The sequence below is a fragment of the Ylistrum balloti genome, unplaced genomic scaffold (genome assembly GCF_031769215.1).
Source record: "Ylistrum balloti isolate Yb309-2 unplaced genomic scaffold, AGI_CSIRO_Ybal_v1 Utg369890, whole genome shotgun sequence".
NCBI lineage: Eukaryota > Metazoa > Mollusca > Bivalvia > Pectinida > Pectinidae > Ylistrum > Ylistrum balloti.
Genome location: NW_026782023.1, coordinates 486,808 through 503,966, shown reverse-complemented (window position 1 = coordinate 503,966; position 17,159 = coordinate 486,808). Strand labels below are relative to the sequence as shown.

Genomic DNA, 17,159 nt, shown 5'->3' with positions numbered 1-17,159 from the left:
CTCAACGGCAGTAAGGCGCCGATTACGCACACGAGAAACGACGACATAGCGATCCTGACGTCGTGACGTTACGCGCGGACGTCCTGACCTAGGTCGATCGGCTATTCGCCCAGTTTCCCGAAGACGTCTTCCAGGACGTTCTATGGTGGAAACATTAACACCAAAGTGCCTAGCAACCTGATTTTGCAGCTGTCCTTGCATCAGCATCTGAATGACCCGACCCCTCTGAACTTCTGTGAGTCGTGCCATTCTTAAAACGAATCAAATTCTCAATTAATTTTAGGGAAGCAGTTGGTCTGTATAAAGACTAACGAAGAGTGACTTGACCAACGCTGCACGAGACCAGAACAACACGGTGCACGAGATTCTTGTTTTTTCCTTCCTCCATTTACCAGAGCTGCGCACTGTACCGTGACTAAATTTTCGATACATGACAAGGTGTAATATGACCTAATTACTCAATCCACAAAGTTTCACTTTATTTGGAGAACGCGTTTTCAAAATATCGGAATAAATATTACCCTGCGTTTCTTTATCCTTTCAGTATATATGTACAAGTCAGTGTAAACTTTTGTCATTTTGGTTTCCTAATTCGTAATGATACCGACACAACTCGGGGCCACGTGTATACTATATATATGTACAAGTCAGTGTAAACATTGTCATTTTGGTTTCCCAATTCGTAATGATTGACCTTACATATTAAGTCCAAGATGGTCAAATTTTTGGTGTCCCAGTTTACATGAAAATTGAACAGGCATATCTAGGGACTGTGAGGATGTGGTTCTCAGGAAATCATAAGGATTGCTCAAGGACGAAAAGTGGTTTAAACCCCCTTCTGCTGGTGATGTGATACTGCTGCTGCTGATGTGATGCTGCTGCTGGTGATGCTACTGATGTGATGCTGCTACTGCTCGGGCTGCTGATGTGATACTGCTGGGGCTGCTGCTGATATGATGCTGCTGGGGCTGCTGATATGATGCTGCTGCTGATGTGATGCTGCTGATGTGATGCTGCTGCTGTTTGGGCTGCTGATGTGATGCTGCTGCTAGGGATGTGATGCTGCTGCTGCTGATGTGATGCTGCTGCTGCTGATGTGATGCTGGTGCTGCTGCTGATGTGATGCTGCTGCTGCTGCTGTGATTCTGCTGCTGATGTAATGCTGCTGCTGGGACTGCTGTGATGCTACTGCTACTGATGTGATGCTGCTGATGTGATGCTGCTGCTGGGACTGCTGTTCTGCTGCTGCTACTGATGTGATGCTGCTGCTGCACGGGCTGCTGATGTGATACTGCTGCTGCTGCACGGACTGCTGATGTGATGCTGCTGCTGGGACTGCTGGTGTGATGCTGCTGCTGGGACTGCTGGTGTGATGCTGCTGCTGGGACTGCTGGTGTGATGCTGCTGCTGCTGCTGCTGCTGGGACTGCTGATGTGCTGCTGCTGATGTGATGCTGCTACTGCTCGGGCTGCTGATGTGATGCTGCTGGGGCTGCTGCTGATGTGATGCTGCTACTGCTCGGGCTGCTGATGTGATGCTGCTGGTGATGATGTACTGATGATAATAATATTGCTGCTGATGAGGAGGAGGAAGAGGAGGAATACCTTCTATACACACAATTCAATTTTGGCAAAATGTTTGTTTTTGCAAATTAGTGCAATGATAAATTAGCACATTAACAGTTATTGCTATATAAGCAAAATAGTGTGATCTATAATTCAAACGTACGTTTACAGTATTTGAAAAGTAATGAGTGAAAAATCAGAATATCATAGTAGTATGATCAAATCCTCTTTGTCTTCCTGTTAAGTGTTCATAGTATAATGATACATGTATTATCAACAGACTAGGAGTATTCAGTTTTCACACTGATGTGGTATGTTATGCCATATAACTCTTGTTAACTCTTTCTCCATAAAAATAAGCAACACGAGTACAATTGAAAACTTTTATCTTTATTCTTCTTCATATTCCTTAACAATAATCTATTTATCAAATTAGCCATGAAATCTGACACCATATAAGGAAACCAGCCATGAAATCTGACACCATATAAGGAAACCAGCCATGAAATCTGACACCATATAAGGAAACCAGCCATGAAATCTGACACCATATAAGGAAACCAGTCATGAAATCTGACACCATATAAGGAAACCAGTCATGAAATCTGACACCATATAAGGAAACCAGTCATGAAATCTGACACCATATAAGGAAACCAGTGACTGGTGTAACCACAACATTATAGTGGCAGAACATATCACAACTAACTCCACGGCTGTATTAGAGGTAAACACCGATATCTAGGTAAAGTGTCAAGATTGATCTAGTAATACCTGGCCGGCAGAGTCTATACTTACACACCTGTACCGATGTGTACAACACAAGTACTGATGTGTACCTACAAATGTACCGATGTGTACCCATACATGTACTGATGTGTATCCACATGTGTACCTTCAAATGTACCGATGTGTACCCATACATGTACTGATGTGTATCCATGTGTACCTTCAAATGTACCTATGTGTACGCATACATGTACCGATGTGTATCCACGTGTACCTTCAAATGTACCGATGTGTACCCATACATGTACCGATGTGTATCCACATGTGTACCTTCAAATGTACTGATGTGTATCTATATTTGTACCTTCAAATGTACCTATGTGTACCCATACATGTATCAATGTGTATCCACATGTGTACCTTCAAATGTACCAATGTGTACCCATACATGTATCTATGTGTATCTACATGTGTACCTTTAAATGTACCGATGTGTACCCATACATGTACCGATGTGTATCCACATGTGTACCTTCAAATGTACCAATGTGTACCCATACATGTATCGATGTGTATCTACATGTGTACCTTTAAATGTACCGATGTGTACCCATACATGGACTGATGTGTATCCACATGTGTACCTTCAAATGTACCGATGTGTATCCATACATGTACCGATGTGTATCCACATGTGTACCTTCAAATGTACCAATGTGTACCCATACATGTACTTATGTGTATCCACATGTGTACCTTCAAATGTACCGATGTGTACCCATACATGTACTTATGTGTATCCACATGTGTACCTTCAAATGTACCGATGTGTACCCTGATGAGTACCTACACATGTACTGATATGTCTGTACATCTATGTTAATGACTGAACATCAGCATAAAGGTACAGACAGCTCAGGATGTCAATGTACATGTAATTATAATGTATATGTATTATTGATTAGTGTCGCATTGTTTCCAATGGAAACCTGCTCGTATTGTGTGTAGGTTGTTATTTAGGTCTGAGATGTGTAGTCTAGTGGGAAAGGTTTGTAGAGTAGTGTATGGAGCACACAGAAAGTTTACATGTGTGAAAACATATACTGTCCATCTCGGATCAATACTAGCGTACTCACAGCACCATAACTTGAGTGTATAAAGTAAAGATTGCACAATTCCAATCTGTTCATGTGTAAGCACAGCATATTTACACATGTGTAAAATATCAGACCAACATAAGTGCACACAGAATCTGTTCACACATGTAAATATCGGACTACACATTTCAGATCAGTTGAAGTGTACACACTGCATATTTACACATGTGTAAAATCTCAGACCAACACAAGTGTACACACAGCATGTTTACACATGTGTAAAACAACAGACTACACATCTCAGATCAGTACAAGTGTACACACAGGTACATTTTCAAAATACCATTAATAAATTATTCCTGTCAATTGAAGCAAAATCTATATAAAAAGGTAAAATATATTTTAAAAATAAAAAATAATCTGAGTCTAATTATGTAAGGACTTGTGCACCTTTGACTCGGTAAATAACCTCACTTAGTCCTTGAGTGTAGTTTTAGTTCTTGAATGTCAAATGTCAGCTATCAAACATGGTCCACAAATCCATTATATATATATATATATATTTTGTTTGTTTTTTTAAAATTTGTTCCTTCCATATAGATAGAAGACTGCGATACAAGTCCCATATCATGTATTTGACAATATGCAATATCTTTCTTTAATTCATGAAAACAAACGAAACAAAACAAAAACATTTTATGTTTCAAAACAAATTTTCAGCATCTTAGTATGGTTTTGTTTTGATTGAAGAAAAACAATGTTTTGATCTACATTAGTTACAACAAAATATCACCTCTTTGCCAAAATATAGCAACAGGCTTTAGTAAGTTAACAAAGAATTAAAATCATAAAGAAAAAAAGCCCTAAAAAATAAAAAAACAACCAGTCAGTAATATATATATATATCTATGTTATAAATAATAAAATGACTAATTCTCCAGTATGTGTAAAATCAACTGAGAAAATGTTAAAAGTGAGTAAAAAGTGATTGCACAACCCTTTGTTCTAAAAATAACTAAACAGACTAGGAGGGAACCCTGCTTTGAAGTTTTGCTAATGCAATATCACATGTATTGTTTACTATGGACAGGTGAATTCAAATATTTCAAACCTGATCACTTGAAAAATTAAAAATACAATTTTTCTAAAAGTTGCTTTTTGTTCATAGGAAAAACATAACCCTTTTGATGAATCCTACCCGATGTTGAGAGTGCACTGTTTGAAGATTGGTTGTGTTACCTGCCGGGCGGTTATCGACTAAGGGTGTCACAAGATACTGGCTCAGACCTACCTGTCTACACACCATATCATCACTGTAGTTACAGGGGAGGTTCAGCATATTATACAACATATGGACATTATAATCATATCATTGGTATCATATATGTTTCTTTCAATCTGTCATAATAAACATAACAGAGCTAACTGTTCCACGTTGCCGTTTTTTGAAAAGAAAATATACAGGATTTTGGTAGCAGTCAGCCTCTAACATATCTTAAAGACTGAAAAGAGGAAATGTTTGAAACATATATAATTATGTATATATTATACACCACTACAAATAGACTCTCATATTCTTGCACTCTTATATATACACAGACACCTACTTCCACCCACTGGTCCACCTACACACACACACACACATATGCATACATACACACATACTAATCCTAGTCACAGGCGATAATTCTTCGCCATCATAATATACAAAATATCAACTACCCAGGGGTCTGTCATGCCTGTAACATGGGGGTGTCAAACTAGATTCTTCCTGCTTTGCCTCCAGGAGCTTGCCACAGTCCTATTTTGAGCTATCATAAACGGCCTGCCATAGTGGTATATTCAGGTGCCACAAAGAGCCTGCCGCAGATGTTGGATAACCATAAAGGGCCTGTCACAGCTATATGTTTGAGTACCATAAAGGGCTTGTCACAGTTGCATGTTGGAGTACCATAAAGGGCCTGTCACAGCTATATGTTGGAGTACCATATAGGGCCTGTCACAGTTGTATGTTGGAGTATCATAAAGGGCCTGTCACAGCTTTATGTTGGGGTACCATAAAGGGCCTGTCACAGTTGTATGTTGGAGTACCATAAAGGGCCTGTCACAGCTATATGTTGGAGTACCATAAAGGGCCTGTCACAGCTATATGTTGGAGTACCATAAAGGGCCAGTCACAGTTGTTTGTTTGAGTGCCATAAAGGGCCAGTCACAGTTGTATGTTGGAGTACCATAAAGGGCCTGTCACAGTTGTATAATGGAGTACCATAAAGGGCCTGTCACAGTTGTTTGTTTGAGTACCATAAAGGGCCTGTCACAGTTGTATGTTTGAGTACCATAAAGGGCCTGTCACAGTTGTATGTTGGAGTACCATAAAGGGCCTGTCACAGTTGTATGTTGGAGTACCATAAAGGGCCTGTCACAGCTATATGTTGGAGTACCATAAAGAGCATGTCACAGTTGTTTGTTGGAGTACCATAAAGGGCCAGTCACAGTTGTATGTTGGAGTACCATAAAGGGCCTGTCACAGCTATATGTTGGAGTACCATAAAGGGCCTGTCACAGCTATATGTTGGAGTACCATAAAGGGCCAGTCACAGTTGTTTGTTTGAGTACCATAAAGGGCCAGTCACAGTTGTATGTTTGAGTACCATAAAGGGCCTGTCACAGTTGTATGTTGGAGTACCATAAAGGGCCTGTCACAGTTGTATGTTGGAGTACCATAAAGGGCCTGTCATAGCTATATGTTGGAGTACCATAAAGGGCCTGTCATAGCTATATGTTTGAGTACCATAAAGGGCCAGTCACAGTTGGATGTTGGAGTACCATAAAGGGCCTGTCATAGTTGTATGTTGGGGTACCGTAAAGGACCTGTCACTGTTTTATGTGGGTGCCACAGCACCATGAATTTCTAACTAGATATATGTTGGTATGCCACATAGGCCCTGCCACTGTTATATGTTGTGGTGCCACACAGGCCCTGCCACTGTTATTCTTTGGTATGCCACAAAAGGACCTGTCACAGTTGTATGTTGGGATGCAACAACCACAAAATGTGCTAGCCAGTTGTATTATGTTGTTGTGCCATAAAGGGCCTGCCAAAGTAACAACTGACACTTGACACATCAGGAGCACCACAAATGAATTATTTTAGATGTTTTTGTATTGCAGAATTGGTAATGACTTCACCATAACATAACAGAAATTATTCCTGACAAAATCCTACTAGTCATTTTGAATTCATCTTTGGATTATTTGACTAAAACAACCTAGTACATGTACATCTGTAACAAGTCAGACTAGTCTTTATTTGATTTGAACCCTTATTTAATGTAACTCAGGTATATGAAGAGATGGTGTTACACCACAGAACCAAGTAAATGGTGGAAACCCAGGGAACCAAGGAAATGGAAACCCAGGGAACCAAGGAAATTCCATGAACCCATGGTTATCTAGAGTAAGTTTGAGATAGTGGTAACTTCGACCAACTGTGATATTGTGGTAACCAAGACAACTGTGATATTGTGGTAACCCAGACAACTGTGATATTGTGGTAACCAAGACAACTGTGATATTGTGGTAACCCAGACAACTGTGATATTGTGGTAACCAAGACAACTGTGATATTGTGGTATCCCAGACAACTATGAGATAGTGGTGATATGTGTGTTGTGATATGCCAATGCAAAGAGGAGACAGCAGTGAACTTTTAAGGTAATAGTTACCCAAGACAAAAAAATGGTTACCACTGAAACAATGTATGGGCTTTTTTATATGGCTGTAATTTTGTGGTTTACTTATCAAATCAAAAGTTTGCAGAAAAAATGATGTACCAGTAGTGAAGAATCCATGGTTTTCTTATCATTTTCACTTTTAAGGTATCTAGTTTTGTGTTTTATTCTATCTGCAAAAACAGCGAAAAATAGAAATCCTTGAATATATGAATTTTGTCAGTAGATCTGAGATCTACTAAGAAATGAATTCAGCAGTGAAACAGATTACTAAATAGGTTTCAATAAATATAATATCATCAACAACCTTCTCTTCTGAGAAATCAGCAATACAGTTACAGCTGGGCCCTTAACCATTAAAAACATGAGATGTTAAACATAAATGACAACAAACAGACAGGATGCCCAGGTCTGTTATACATAAAACTACCAATAAATACTGACCTACAGACACCCAGCCTTTCTGTTGAGGTTTCATTGATTTTTATAATAATATATCAAATCAGCTTTTCAATGTAATATATGAATGCTTCCCAATACACACTCCAAACACTAAAATATCAACAATGATCATGGACTTGTCACTCACCAAAATCTAAGCACAACCTTGTCCACACAGCTTACTGTGATGTAACAGTATCAACGTCTCTGGCTGACCTGTATCATGTCATAACATTTTAATCTTAATTGATTACTATATTCCTGTCCAAAACTGATCAATGTGAAGTCACAATGACCATGTCCCCAACTGACCTGTGTGATGTCACAGTATCCTGTCCAAAACTGATCAATGTGAAGTCACAATGACCATGTCCCCAACTGACCTGTGTGATGTCACAGTATCCTGTCCAAAACTGATCAATGTGAAGTCACAATGACCATGTCCCCAACTGACCTGTGTGATGTCACAGTATCCTGTCCAAAACTGATCAATGTGAAGTCACAATGACCATGTCCCCAACTGACCTGTGTGATGTCACAGTATCCTGTCCAAAACTGATCAATGTGAAGTCACAATGACCATGTCCCCAACTGACCTGTGTGATGTCACAGTATCCTGTCCAAAACTGATCAATGTGAAGTCACAATGACCATGTCCCCAACTGACCTGTGTGATGTCACAGTATCCTGTCCAAAACTGATCAATGTGAAGTCACAATGACCATGTCCCCAGTTGACCTGTGTGATGTCACAGTATCCTGTCCAAAACTGATCAATGTGAAGTCACAATGACCATGTCCCCAGTTGACCTGTGTGATGTCACAGTATCCTGTCCATACTTGACCAGTGTGATGTCACAGTATCCTGTCCATACTTGACCAGTGTGATGTCACAGTATCCTGTCCATACTTGACCAGTGTGATGTCACAGTATCCTGTCCATACTTGACCAGTGTAATGTCACAGTATCCTTGTTCCCAGTTTACCAGTGTGATGTCTCGGTATCTTGTCTCTCACTGACCAGTGTGATGTCACGGTATCTTGTCTCTCACTAACCAGTGTGATGTCACAGTATCCTGTCCATACTTGACCAGTGTGCAGTCACAGTAACCATGTCCCTAGTTGACCAACCAGTGTAATATCACAGCATCTTGTCCCAAGTCGACCCATGTGATGTCATGGTATTTTGTCTCTCACTGACCAGTGAAATGTCACAATATCCTTGTCCCCAGTTTACCAGTGTGATGTCACGGTATCTTGTCTCTCACTGACCCGTGAAATGTCACAGTATCCTTGTCCCCAGTTTTCCAGTGAAATGTCACAGTATCCTTGTCCCCAGTTTACCAGTGTGATGTCACGGTATCTTGTCTCTCACTGACCAGTGAAATGTCACAGTATCCTTGTCCCCAGTTTACCAGTGTGATGTCACAGTATCTTGTCTCTCACTGACCAGTGAAATGTCACAGTATCCTTGTCCCCAGTTTACCAGTATGATGTCATGGTATCCTGCCCCTAAGTGACCAGTGTGATGTCATGATATCCTGTCCCTAGTTGACAGTATGATGTCATGGTATCCTGTCCCTAGTTAACCAGTGTGATGTCATGATATCCTGTCCCTAGTTAACCAGTGTGATGTCATGGTATCCTGTCCCTAGTAAAACAGTATGATGTCATGGTATCCTGTCCCTAGTTGACCAGTGTGATGTCATGGTATCCTGTCCCTAGTTGACAGTATGATGTCATGGTATCCTGTCCCTAGTTGACCAGTGTGATGTCATGGTATCCTGTCCCTAGTTAAACAGTGTGATGTCATGGTATCCTGTCCCTTGTTAAACACTTTCATGTCCTGTCCCAAGTTGACCAGTGTGGTGTAAGCATATTCCCATTTTATCTAATTGATGCCCATTACAAACTGTATCAATATAATGTCAATCATGTCCGTTATGTAATTGTCAATGACAATAAAGTAATGTCCAGGGTGGTAATGTCAGCATTATATGTGATGAAGGATGACAGAGGTTATGTACAATCCATCAATCATTGTCGATACCCACAACTTCAAACACCCAAATCTTCACTAATACATTCATGTCAAACACCATCTCCTAGTAAACTAATGGAGGACAGCTACATTTGTATCCCTGGCAACCATCACCACCATCACTGATGGAGAAGAGTAACGTCCATATCCATGGCAACCAATATCTCTAATGAGGACAATAGTATCTGTACTGATGGAAACCTACATCACTAATGAAGGGCAGTGATATCTGTTTCCTTGACAACCATTATCACCAATTGAGGACACAAATGTCCATACTCCTGACAACCAATATCACTAATGGAGGACAGTAACAACTTTATATCGCTGGTGACCACCATCACTGATGGAGGACAGTATCATCTGTATCTCTGGCAACCATTATCACTAATGGAGGACAGTATCATCTGTATCCCTGGCAACCAATATCACTAATGGAGGACAATAACATCTGTATCCCTGGCAACCAATATCACTAATGGAGGACAATAACATCTGTATCCCTGGCAACCAATATCACTAATGAAGGACAGTAACATCTGTATTCCTGGTGACTACCATCACTGATGGAGGACAGTATCATCTGTATCCCTGGCAACCAATATCACTAATGGAGGACAATAACATCTGTATCCTTGGCAACCAATATCACTAATGGAGGACAGTAACATCTGTATCCCTGGTAACTACCATCACTGATGGAGGACAGTAACATCTGTATTCCTGGTGACTACCATCACTGATGGAGGACAGTAACATCTGTATTCCTGGTGACTACCATCACTGATGGAGGACAGTAACATCTGTATCCCTGGTGACGCTAATGGAGGACAGTAACATCTGTATCCCTGGTAACTACCATCACTAATGGAGGACAGTAACATCTGTATCCCTGGTAACTACAATCACTAATGGAGGACAGTAACATCTGTATCCCTGGTGACTACCATCACTAATGGAGGAGAGTAACGTCCATATCCCTGGCAACCATCATCACTAATGGTGGTTAATGTCTGTATCCCTGGTGATCAACACATTAACTTAGGACAGACACATCTGCATCTCTGGCGATCAACATCACTAATGGTGGTTAATGCCTGTATCCTTGTCTACCAACATCACTAATGGAGGATAGTAGCATCTGTGCTCCTAGAGACCAACATCAATGTTATTAGAAACTGCCAGCAACCTCAGTTCCCCTGTCTATCACTACCTCGTGTATACTGACATCACAGACATGACACTCCCCAGAGTTGGTCCTCAGTTCCCCTGTCTACCACTAGCTCTTCATCTATTGACATCACAGACATGACACTCCCCAGAGTTGGTCCTCAGTTCCCCTGTCTATCACTAGCTCTTCGTCTATTGACATCACAGACATGACACTCCCCAGAGTTGGTCCTCAGTTCCCCTGTCTATCACTAGCTCTTCATCTATTGACATCACAGACATGACACTCCCCAGAGTTGGTCCTCAGTTCCCCTGTCTATCACTAGCTTTTCGTCTATTGACATCACAGACATGACACTCCCCAGAGTTGTCCTCAGTTCCCCTGTCTATCACTAGCTTTTCGTCTATTGACATCACAGACATGACACTCCCCAGAGTTGGTCCTCAGTTCCCCTGTCTATCACTAGTTCCGTGTCTATAGGGTAAAACAACACCTGAAACAAGAAATGTCATTTCTTCAATTCATTTATATCAAAAAGAAAATGAGTATCAGTTAAACCAACGAATGCTCCCAGAAACAATTTGTTTAATGGGCACAGTTTTTTTTAACAAAGGGCAATAATTCTGTAATTAAGGGATTCAAGCACTGAATTTAGTACACTACACATCATTTTTGTATAATCAATGAATACACTGTTTCATAACCATAATTTATATGCAAGCAAAGTTATGCTTCAGATATAAATTTAATAAAAAGGCCAATTAATCTGTAATTAAGGGGTTGCAGGCCCTGAACTTGGCATTCTGAACATTTCCTTAGTGTGATCAATGTTTCATGATCCTTGCTTAACCATGGGCAAAGGATGGAAAGATGGACGGACGGATGGACAGATGGAAGGACAGAAAAAGCAGCGACTATATGCTTCCTTGAATTTTCAGGAAGCATAATAAATTTTGTTTTTCCAATAACTCTCAAGACCAGGAGCATCATAAACATAAAAAACGACTCGCACTCCACAACTAGGTGAGCTACATATTCAGCATCTATTACTGCAGTTCTGTAGAACAACTCTACATAAATCAAATTCCCGTTCCCAGATTAGGGCTGTGCAAATCTTTCTAACTGGACAAAAAGACAGATGGAACCCATTTCAATTTCCACTGTCAAAAAACAAAAACAAAAAATGTTTTGGTTAGTTTGTTAGACTCTGAATACCACAGCATGTTAAGAAGTACCTACATGAATTAAAGTGGCTCATTCTCCTCTGTTGGCGACTGTAATCGTAGTTGTTCATTATCAGGGAAAAATATACTGGGTTCTGTGTTTCGCCGTTTTATCTTATTTTTGCTTTTTTTCAACATTGTTGCCTGAAAAAAAAAAATTAAACAATGTGTATACAAATTCCAAGGTGCAATAGTCCTAAAAACACCAAGATGCTAAATGTATCATTGGACAATGCTTCAGCATATTCGTATGAAGTCTAGGCCTGCAAAAACTTATTAAGATTATAATGGTAAGTCACAGAATCAGATTTATTAAACTAGAATAATACAAAACATTTAGGACAACATTCTTATATCATAATGGCAGTGTTTAAAGACTGCAAACAAGGACAGGGTCATACTGATGCCATGCCAAATGAGATATCAAATGAGTGCAAATTTTAGGATGATTGTATAGAGAAATACTAGTAAATGTAAATTCCACAATACAAATTTGAGAGTAGAAAAAATCGTTTTGTGTTGTAATTTCTTTTTTTTTTTTACTAGAACAGCACATGGCTTTAGCATGATCAATGTTTATACCAAGTGTTGATATCTCAGTTAAAATGTTAGCAAAGTTATGCTCTGGACACAAAATTTTAACAAAGGGCAGTAACTCTGTAATTTCGGTGTTGAGGGCCCTATAACTATAAACTATAAAACTATATTTATTTTACAATAATTGCAAAACAAGTTATTTCAACTTATACAAATCACTCTTGTTGGCCAAGTTATGCTCTAAACACGAAAGGACGGACTGACAAATTGATGGACAGAAAAGTCTTCTGTTATTTGAATGAAAAGACAAGAATGCTAATACCTTTAATGCTGATCGAAGTACTACAACTTGGCCGGCTGGCTGAACCCAGGGTTCACCATCAACTTGGACCGGTATGTCTGCTAGCAATGTTATCCGTAACTGCAATATTATATATTAGCAGATTTTTAAATGCATGAAGGTGATTAAGACTTAAATGATTAGTTACAATATGCCTTAAGCAAAATGGAGACTGTTGATACCTCTTTCCACTTGACTAAGGAGTAAAATTACATGTCTTTTATTCACTGGAATTTGGTATATAATCATAGAAACTAAAATATATGAGATGTTTATGTATAGATCCTTTGTATCTGTATGATCAAATCTACAGAAGAATTATTTCTGATAATGATACAAGAATATTACAATTTACATAATTTTGATGAACAGTTAAAATAACATCATTTCAAATTAAATTATTTCCAATGATGGTTGTATGGTATCAATAGCTAAACATTATAAATCTCCATTACGCCACTAACAATTCTATACTTACGTGTCCCCCCTGTGCAATGCGTATCCCCGAGCGTAGGCCACCCTGTATCTGCCCCATGTGTACTACGCCTGTGACTCCCACCACTTCAAGATTACCATCATAATGGTTTGGTTTAGAAAAATGGTCTTCTCTCTCAGGGCCCCAAGGATTGGATCCTGACCCCCAACTATACCAATACATAAAATGATGAGAATTATTGTGAACATCACATACCATATTGCTGGTCATTGTCATGGGTTAAAATTTTTGCAATTTTCTAAAATTTTGTGATCTGGATGTAAAACAACATCTAATACACAAGTGTCTTATTACTTCACACATTGAATTTTTGCGATCACGTTAATTTACCATAAAATAGCAATAATATCATTCCGACAGAAATAACCAGCAATATGGTACTATAATAATTCAAAATAAAGCAGGAAGAAAGCAAAAATATGTATAAATTCACATTGATTTTGGCAGCTTTAGTGAAAACACATGTCAGGGATGTCAGAATTTTCAGAATATCAATCAATGATATTAAGCCCAAAGCTATAACTTCAGATACAAGTACTGATGGATTTATAGGGGCTGATTGAGTTAGGTGTATTAGCTTACAATACAGGATAGTTACAAGGAGTATTCATTAAAGGTCTTTTAATATACCCTTCAAAGTGTTATTTTTCTAACACTCTAGCTTACAATACAGGATAGTTACAAGGAGTATTCATTAAAGGTCTTTTAATATGCCCTTCAAAGTGTTATTTTTTGACATTCTAATGGAGTTTTCAACTCTTCGAGGTTCAAAACACATGTATTATTTGACAAATCTTATGTATAAATATTTCAGGTGAATTATCATGGACTTCTGAAATTGATATAGGTCAACTTAAATTAAACCCTTACTTAATTTAGTTATATTTTAATGACAGGTATTCTTAGAGTTGACTAAATGTCAGATCTCCTGTCTCAAAATGATTAAGAGCGTTGCTCAAACATCTTTTCAATTTTTCACTTTTTTGGTCTGAAATTGTTAAATGCTGGAGATAATTTAATATCATTAACTAAGTCACAGTGACACAGACCATCCCCAGGAAAGAAATGAAAGGCTCTACAAGAGTCTAACTTAGTGACTGTATGACAGACTTACTTGAGAAAACTAAGGTCTAACTAAGGTAACTGATAACTCTGACTTAGCCGACTGATAACTCTGACTTGGCCGACTGTGGCCGACTTTTTTGGTCTGAAATTGGCCGACTGTGGCCGACTAATAACTATCATTACTTAGCCGACTGATATCTCTGACTTACAGACCATAACTCTGACTAAGTCTACTGATAACTCTGACTTTGCCGACTGATAACTCTGACTTAGCCGACTGATATCTCTGACTTAGCCGACTGATAACACTGACTTAGCCGACTGATAACTCTGACTTTGCCGACTGATAACTCTGACTTTGCCGACTGATAACTCTGACTTTGCCGACTGATAACTCTGACTTTGCCGACTGATAACTCTGACTTTGCCGACTGATAACTCTGACTTTGCCGACTGATAACTCTGACTTTGCCGACTGATAACTCTGACTTTGCCGACTGATAACTCTGACTTTGCCGACTGATAACTCTGACTTAGCCGACTGATAACTCTGACTAAGTCTACTGATAACTCTGACTTAGCCGACTGATAACTCTGACTTAGCCGACTGATAACTCTGACTTAGCCGACTGATAACTCTGATTTAGCCGACTGATAACTCTGACTAAGTCTACTGATAACTCTGACTTTGCTGACTGATAACTCTGACTAAGTCTACTGATAACTCTGATTTAGCCGACTGATAACTCTGACTTAGCCGACTGATAACTCTGACTTAGCCGACTGATAACTCTGACTTGGCCGACTGTGGCCGACTGATAACTCTGACTTAGCCGACTGATAACTCTGACTTGGCCGACTGATAACTCTGACTTTGCCGACTGATAACTCTGACTTAGCCGACTGATAACTCTGACTTAGCCGACTGATAACTCTGACTTAGCCGACTGATAACTCTGACTTAGCCGACTGATAACTCTGACTTTGCCGACTGATAACTCTGACTTTGCCGACTGATAACTCTGACTTTGCCGACTGATAACTCTGACTTTGCCGACTGATAACTCTGACTTAGCCGACTGATAACTCTGACTTGGCCGACTGATAACTCTGATTTAGCCGACTGATAACTCTGACTTAGCCGACTGATAACTCTGACTTTGCCGACTGATAACTCTGACTTAGCCGACTGATAACTCTGACTTTGCCGACTGATAACTCTGACTTAGCCGACTGATAACTCTGACTTAGCCGACTGATATCTCTGACTTAGCCGACTGATAACTCTGACTTTGCCGACTGATAACTCTGACTTAGCCGACTGATAACTCTGACTTTGCCGACTGATAACTCTGACTTTGCCGACTGATAACTCTGACTTAGCCGACTGATATCTCTGACTTAGCCGACTGATAACTCTGACTTTGCCGACTGATATCTCTGACTTTGCCGACTGATAACTCTGACTTAGCCGACTGATAACTCTGACTTTGCCGACTGATAACTCTGACTTAGCCGACTGATATCTCTGACTAGGTCTACTGATAACTCTGACTTTGCCGACTGATAACTCTGACTTTGCCGACTGATAACTCTGACCATGTGACAGACTTACCTGAGTATATTGAGTATAATGATTCCCTCCACTGGAGGCAGCTCCACTGGCTTACCATCCACCTCCAGTCTCATATGACGATGTAGATCTTTACAAGCCTTTCTGTTAACCATCTTCCGTAAACCAATTTTCAAATACATTCCCTTATTATGTAATCTGCAAAACATTGAGGTCATGAATGAAATAAGCAATAACTATATAATGTGTTTATTAGTATGTAGAAATAAGGCCACATGCTACTGTAAATGCTTATTTCTAGGATCATGAATGGATCACTTTAGGAGTTGTCTACCCTTGATCCAAGATCACAATGCTAATACTGTACATTGTTTCCCTGTAGAAACTTGCAGGGCAATACCTTATGTGAAGTCCAACATTAGATTAAGTCTGCAATGTATCATTATTTTTTCACGAATATCTCTTCGGCTTGTTTTACAAGATGATATTCCAATTTTCAAAAGACATGTGTAGAGAAAAAAAAGTTCCCTTACTTAATCCATCACTACTTTGACTTAAGGCTATATGCTACATTAGATGTTGCTTCCCTACATCAGCTTCAGGCTGCAAGCAACCTCATTGATTCTTATCAGAAAATGAATACATGATATTCAGATGTGATATTACTTTATGTGTACCATTATCTAAATCCAAATAAAAGTAATTTAGATTTTTAATTCAATTTTTTTCTTCAGTAGCTGTTATGAATAAAGGAACAAAATATATCATGTGTTACCTGCTATTGAATTTGTCTGGTTTCTCTTCGCGTGCAATGTGGAAGTCAAGACAGAGGTCCGCATCAATCCCGATACCAAAGTAATTGTTCATCACAAAGATGGTTGTCGTGTCTTCATTTGTGTTTGCAGAGTTGGTATCATTAGCTATAGCCACTCTCGTGTCATTCTGCTCTTTCTCATTCGGGTGAAAAATCACTGTCCATCTGCAACCGAATGTCAAAAATCAGTGATCTATACAACTAACAATGGCAGCAATAACATGTAACAAACATCCCAAGAGCTATCACTAAAGTTATCATAACTATTAACCTGTGAATATACTGAAAAATATTAGGGTATTTTGTTGGCATATTTACTAATTACTAATTAAGCATA

General features: G+C 39.3%; 2 protein-coding genes across 2 annotated transcripts in view; both read right to left on the bottom strand.

Moving 5' to 3' along the window:
- Positions 1-890: 890 nt before the first annotated feature.
- Positions 891-3,438, bottom strand: LOC132546433 (protein roadkill-like). Its single transcript, XM_060210145.1, has 2 exons — positions 3,431-3,438; positions 891-1,491 (listed from the first exon to the last, which is right to left on the bottom strand). The coding sequence occupies exons 1-2, from the start codon at positions 3,436-3,438 to the stop codon at positions 891-893; spliced, it is 609 nt and encodes a 202-aa protein (XP_060066128.1).
- A 7,762-nt stretch (positions 3,439-11,200) lies between these two features.
- Positions 11,201-17,159, bottom strand: part of LOC132546432 (diacylglycerol kinase theta-like) — a 37,581-nt gene continuing 31,622 nt past the window's right edge. The window contains exons 19-24 of the mRNA XM_060210144.1: positions 16,784-16,987; positions 16,051-16,206; positions 13,353-13,518; positions 12,857-12,955; positions 12,014-12,141; positions 11,201-11,267 (exon numbers count right to left, since the gene is read on the bottom strand). Coding sequence (XP_060066127.1) covers positions 12,019-12,141; positions 12,857-12,955; positions 13,353-13,518; positions 16,051-16,206; positions 16,784-16,987 — 748 coding nt within the window. The 3' untranslated portion in view covers positions 11,201-11,267; positions 12,014-12,018. The remainder of the gene's footprint in view (positions 11,268-12,013; positions 12,142-12,856; positions 12,956-13,352; positions 13,519-16,050; positions 16,207-16,783; positions 16,988-17,159) is intronic.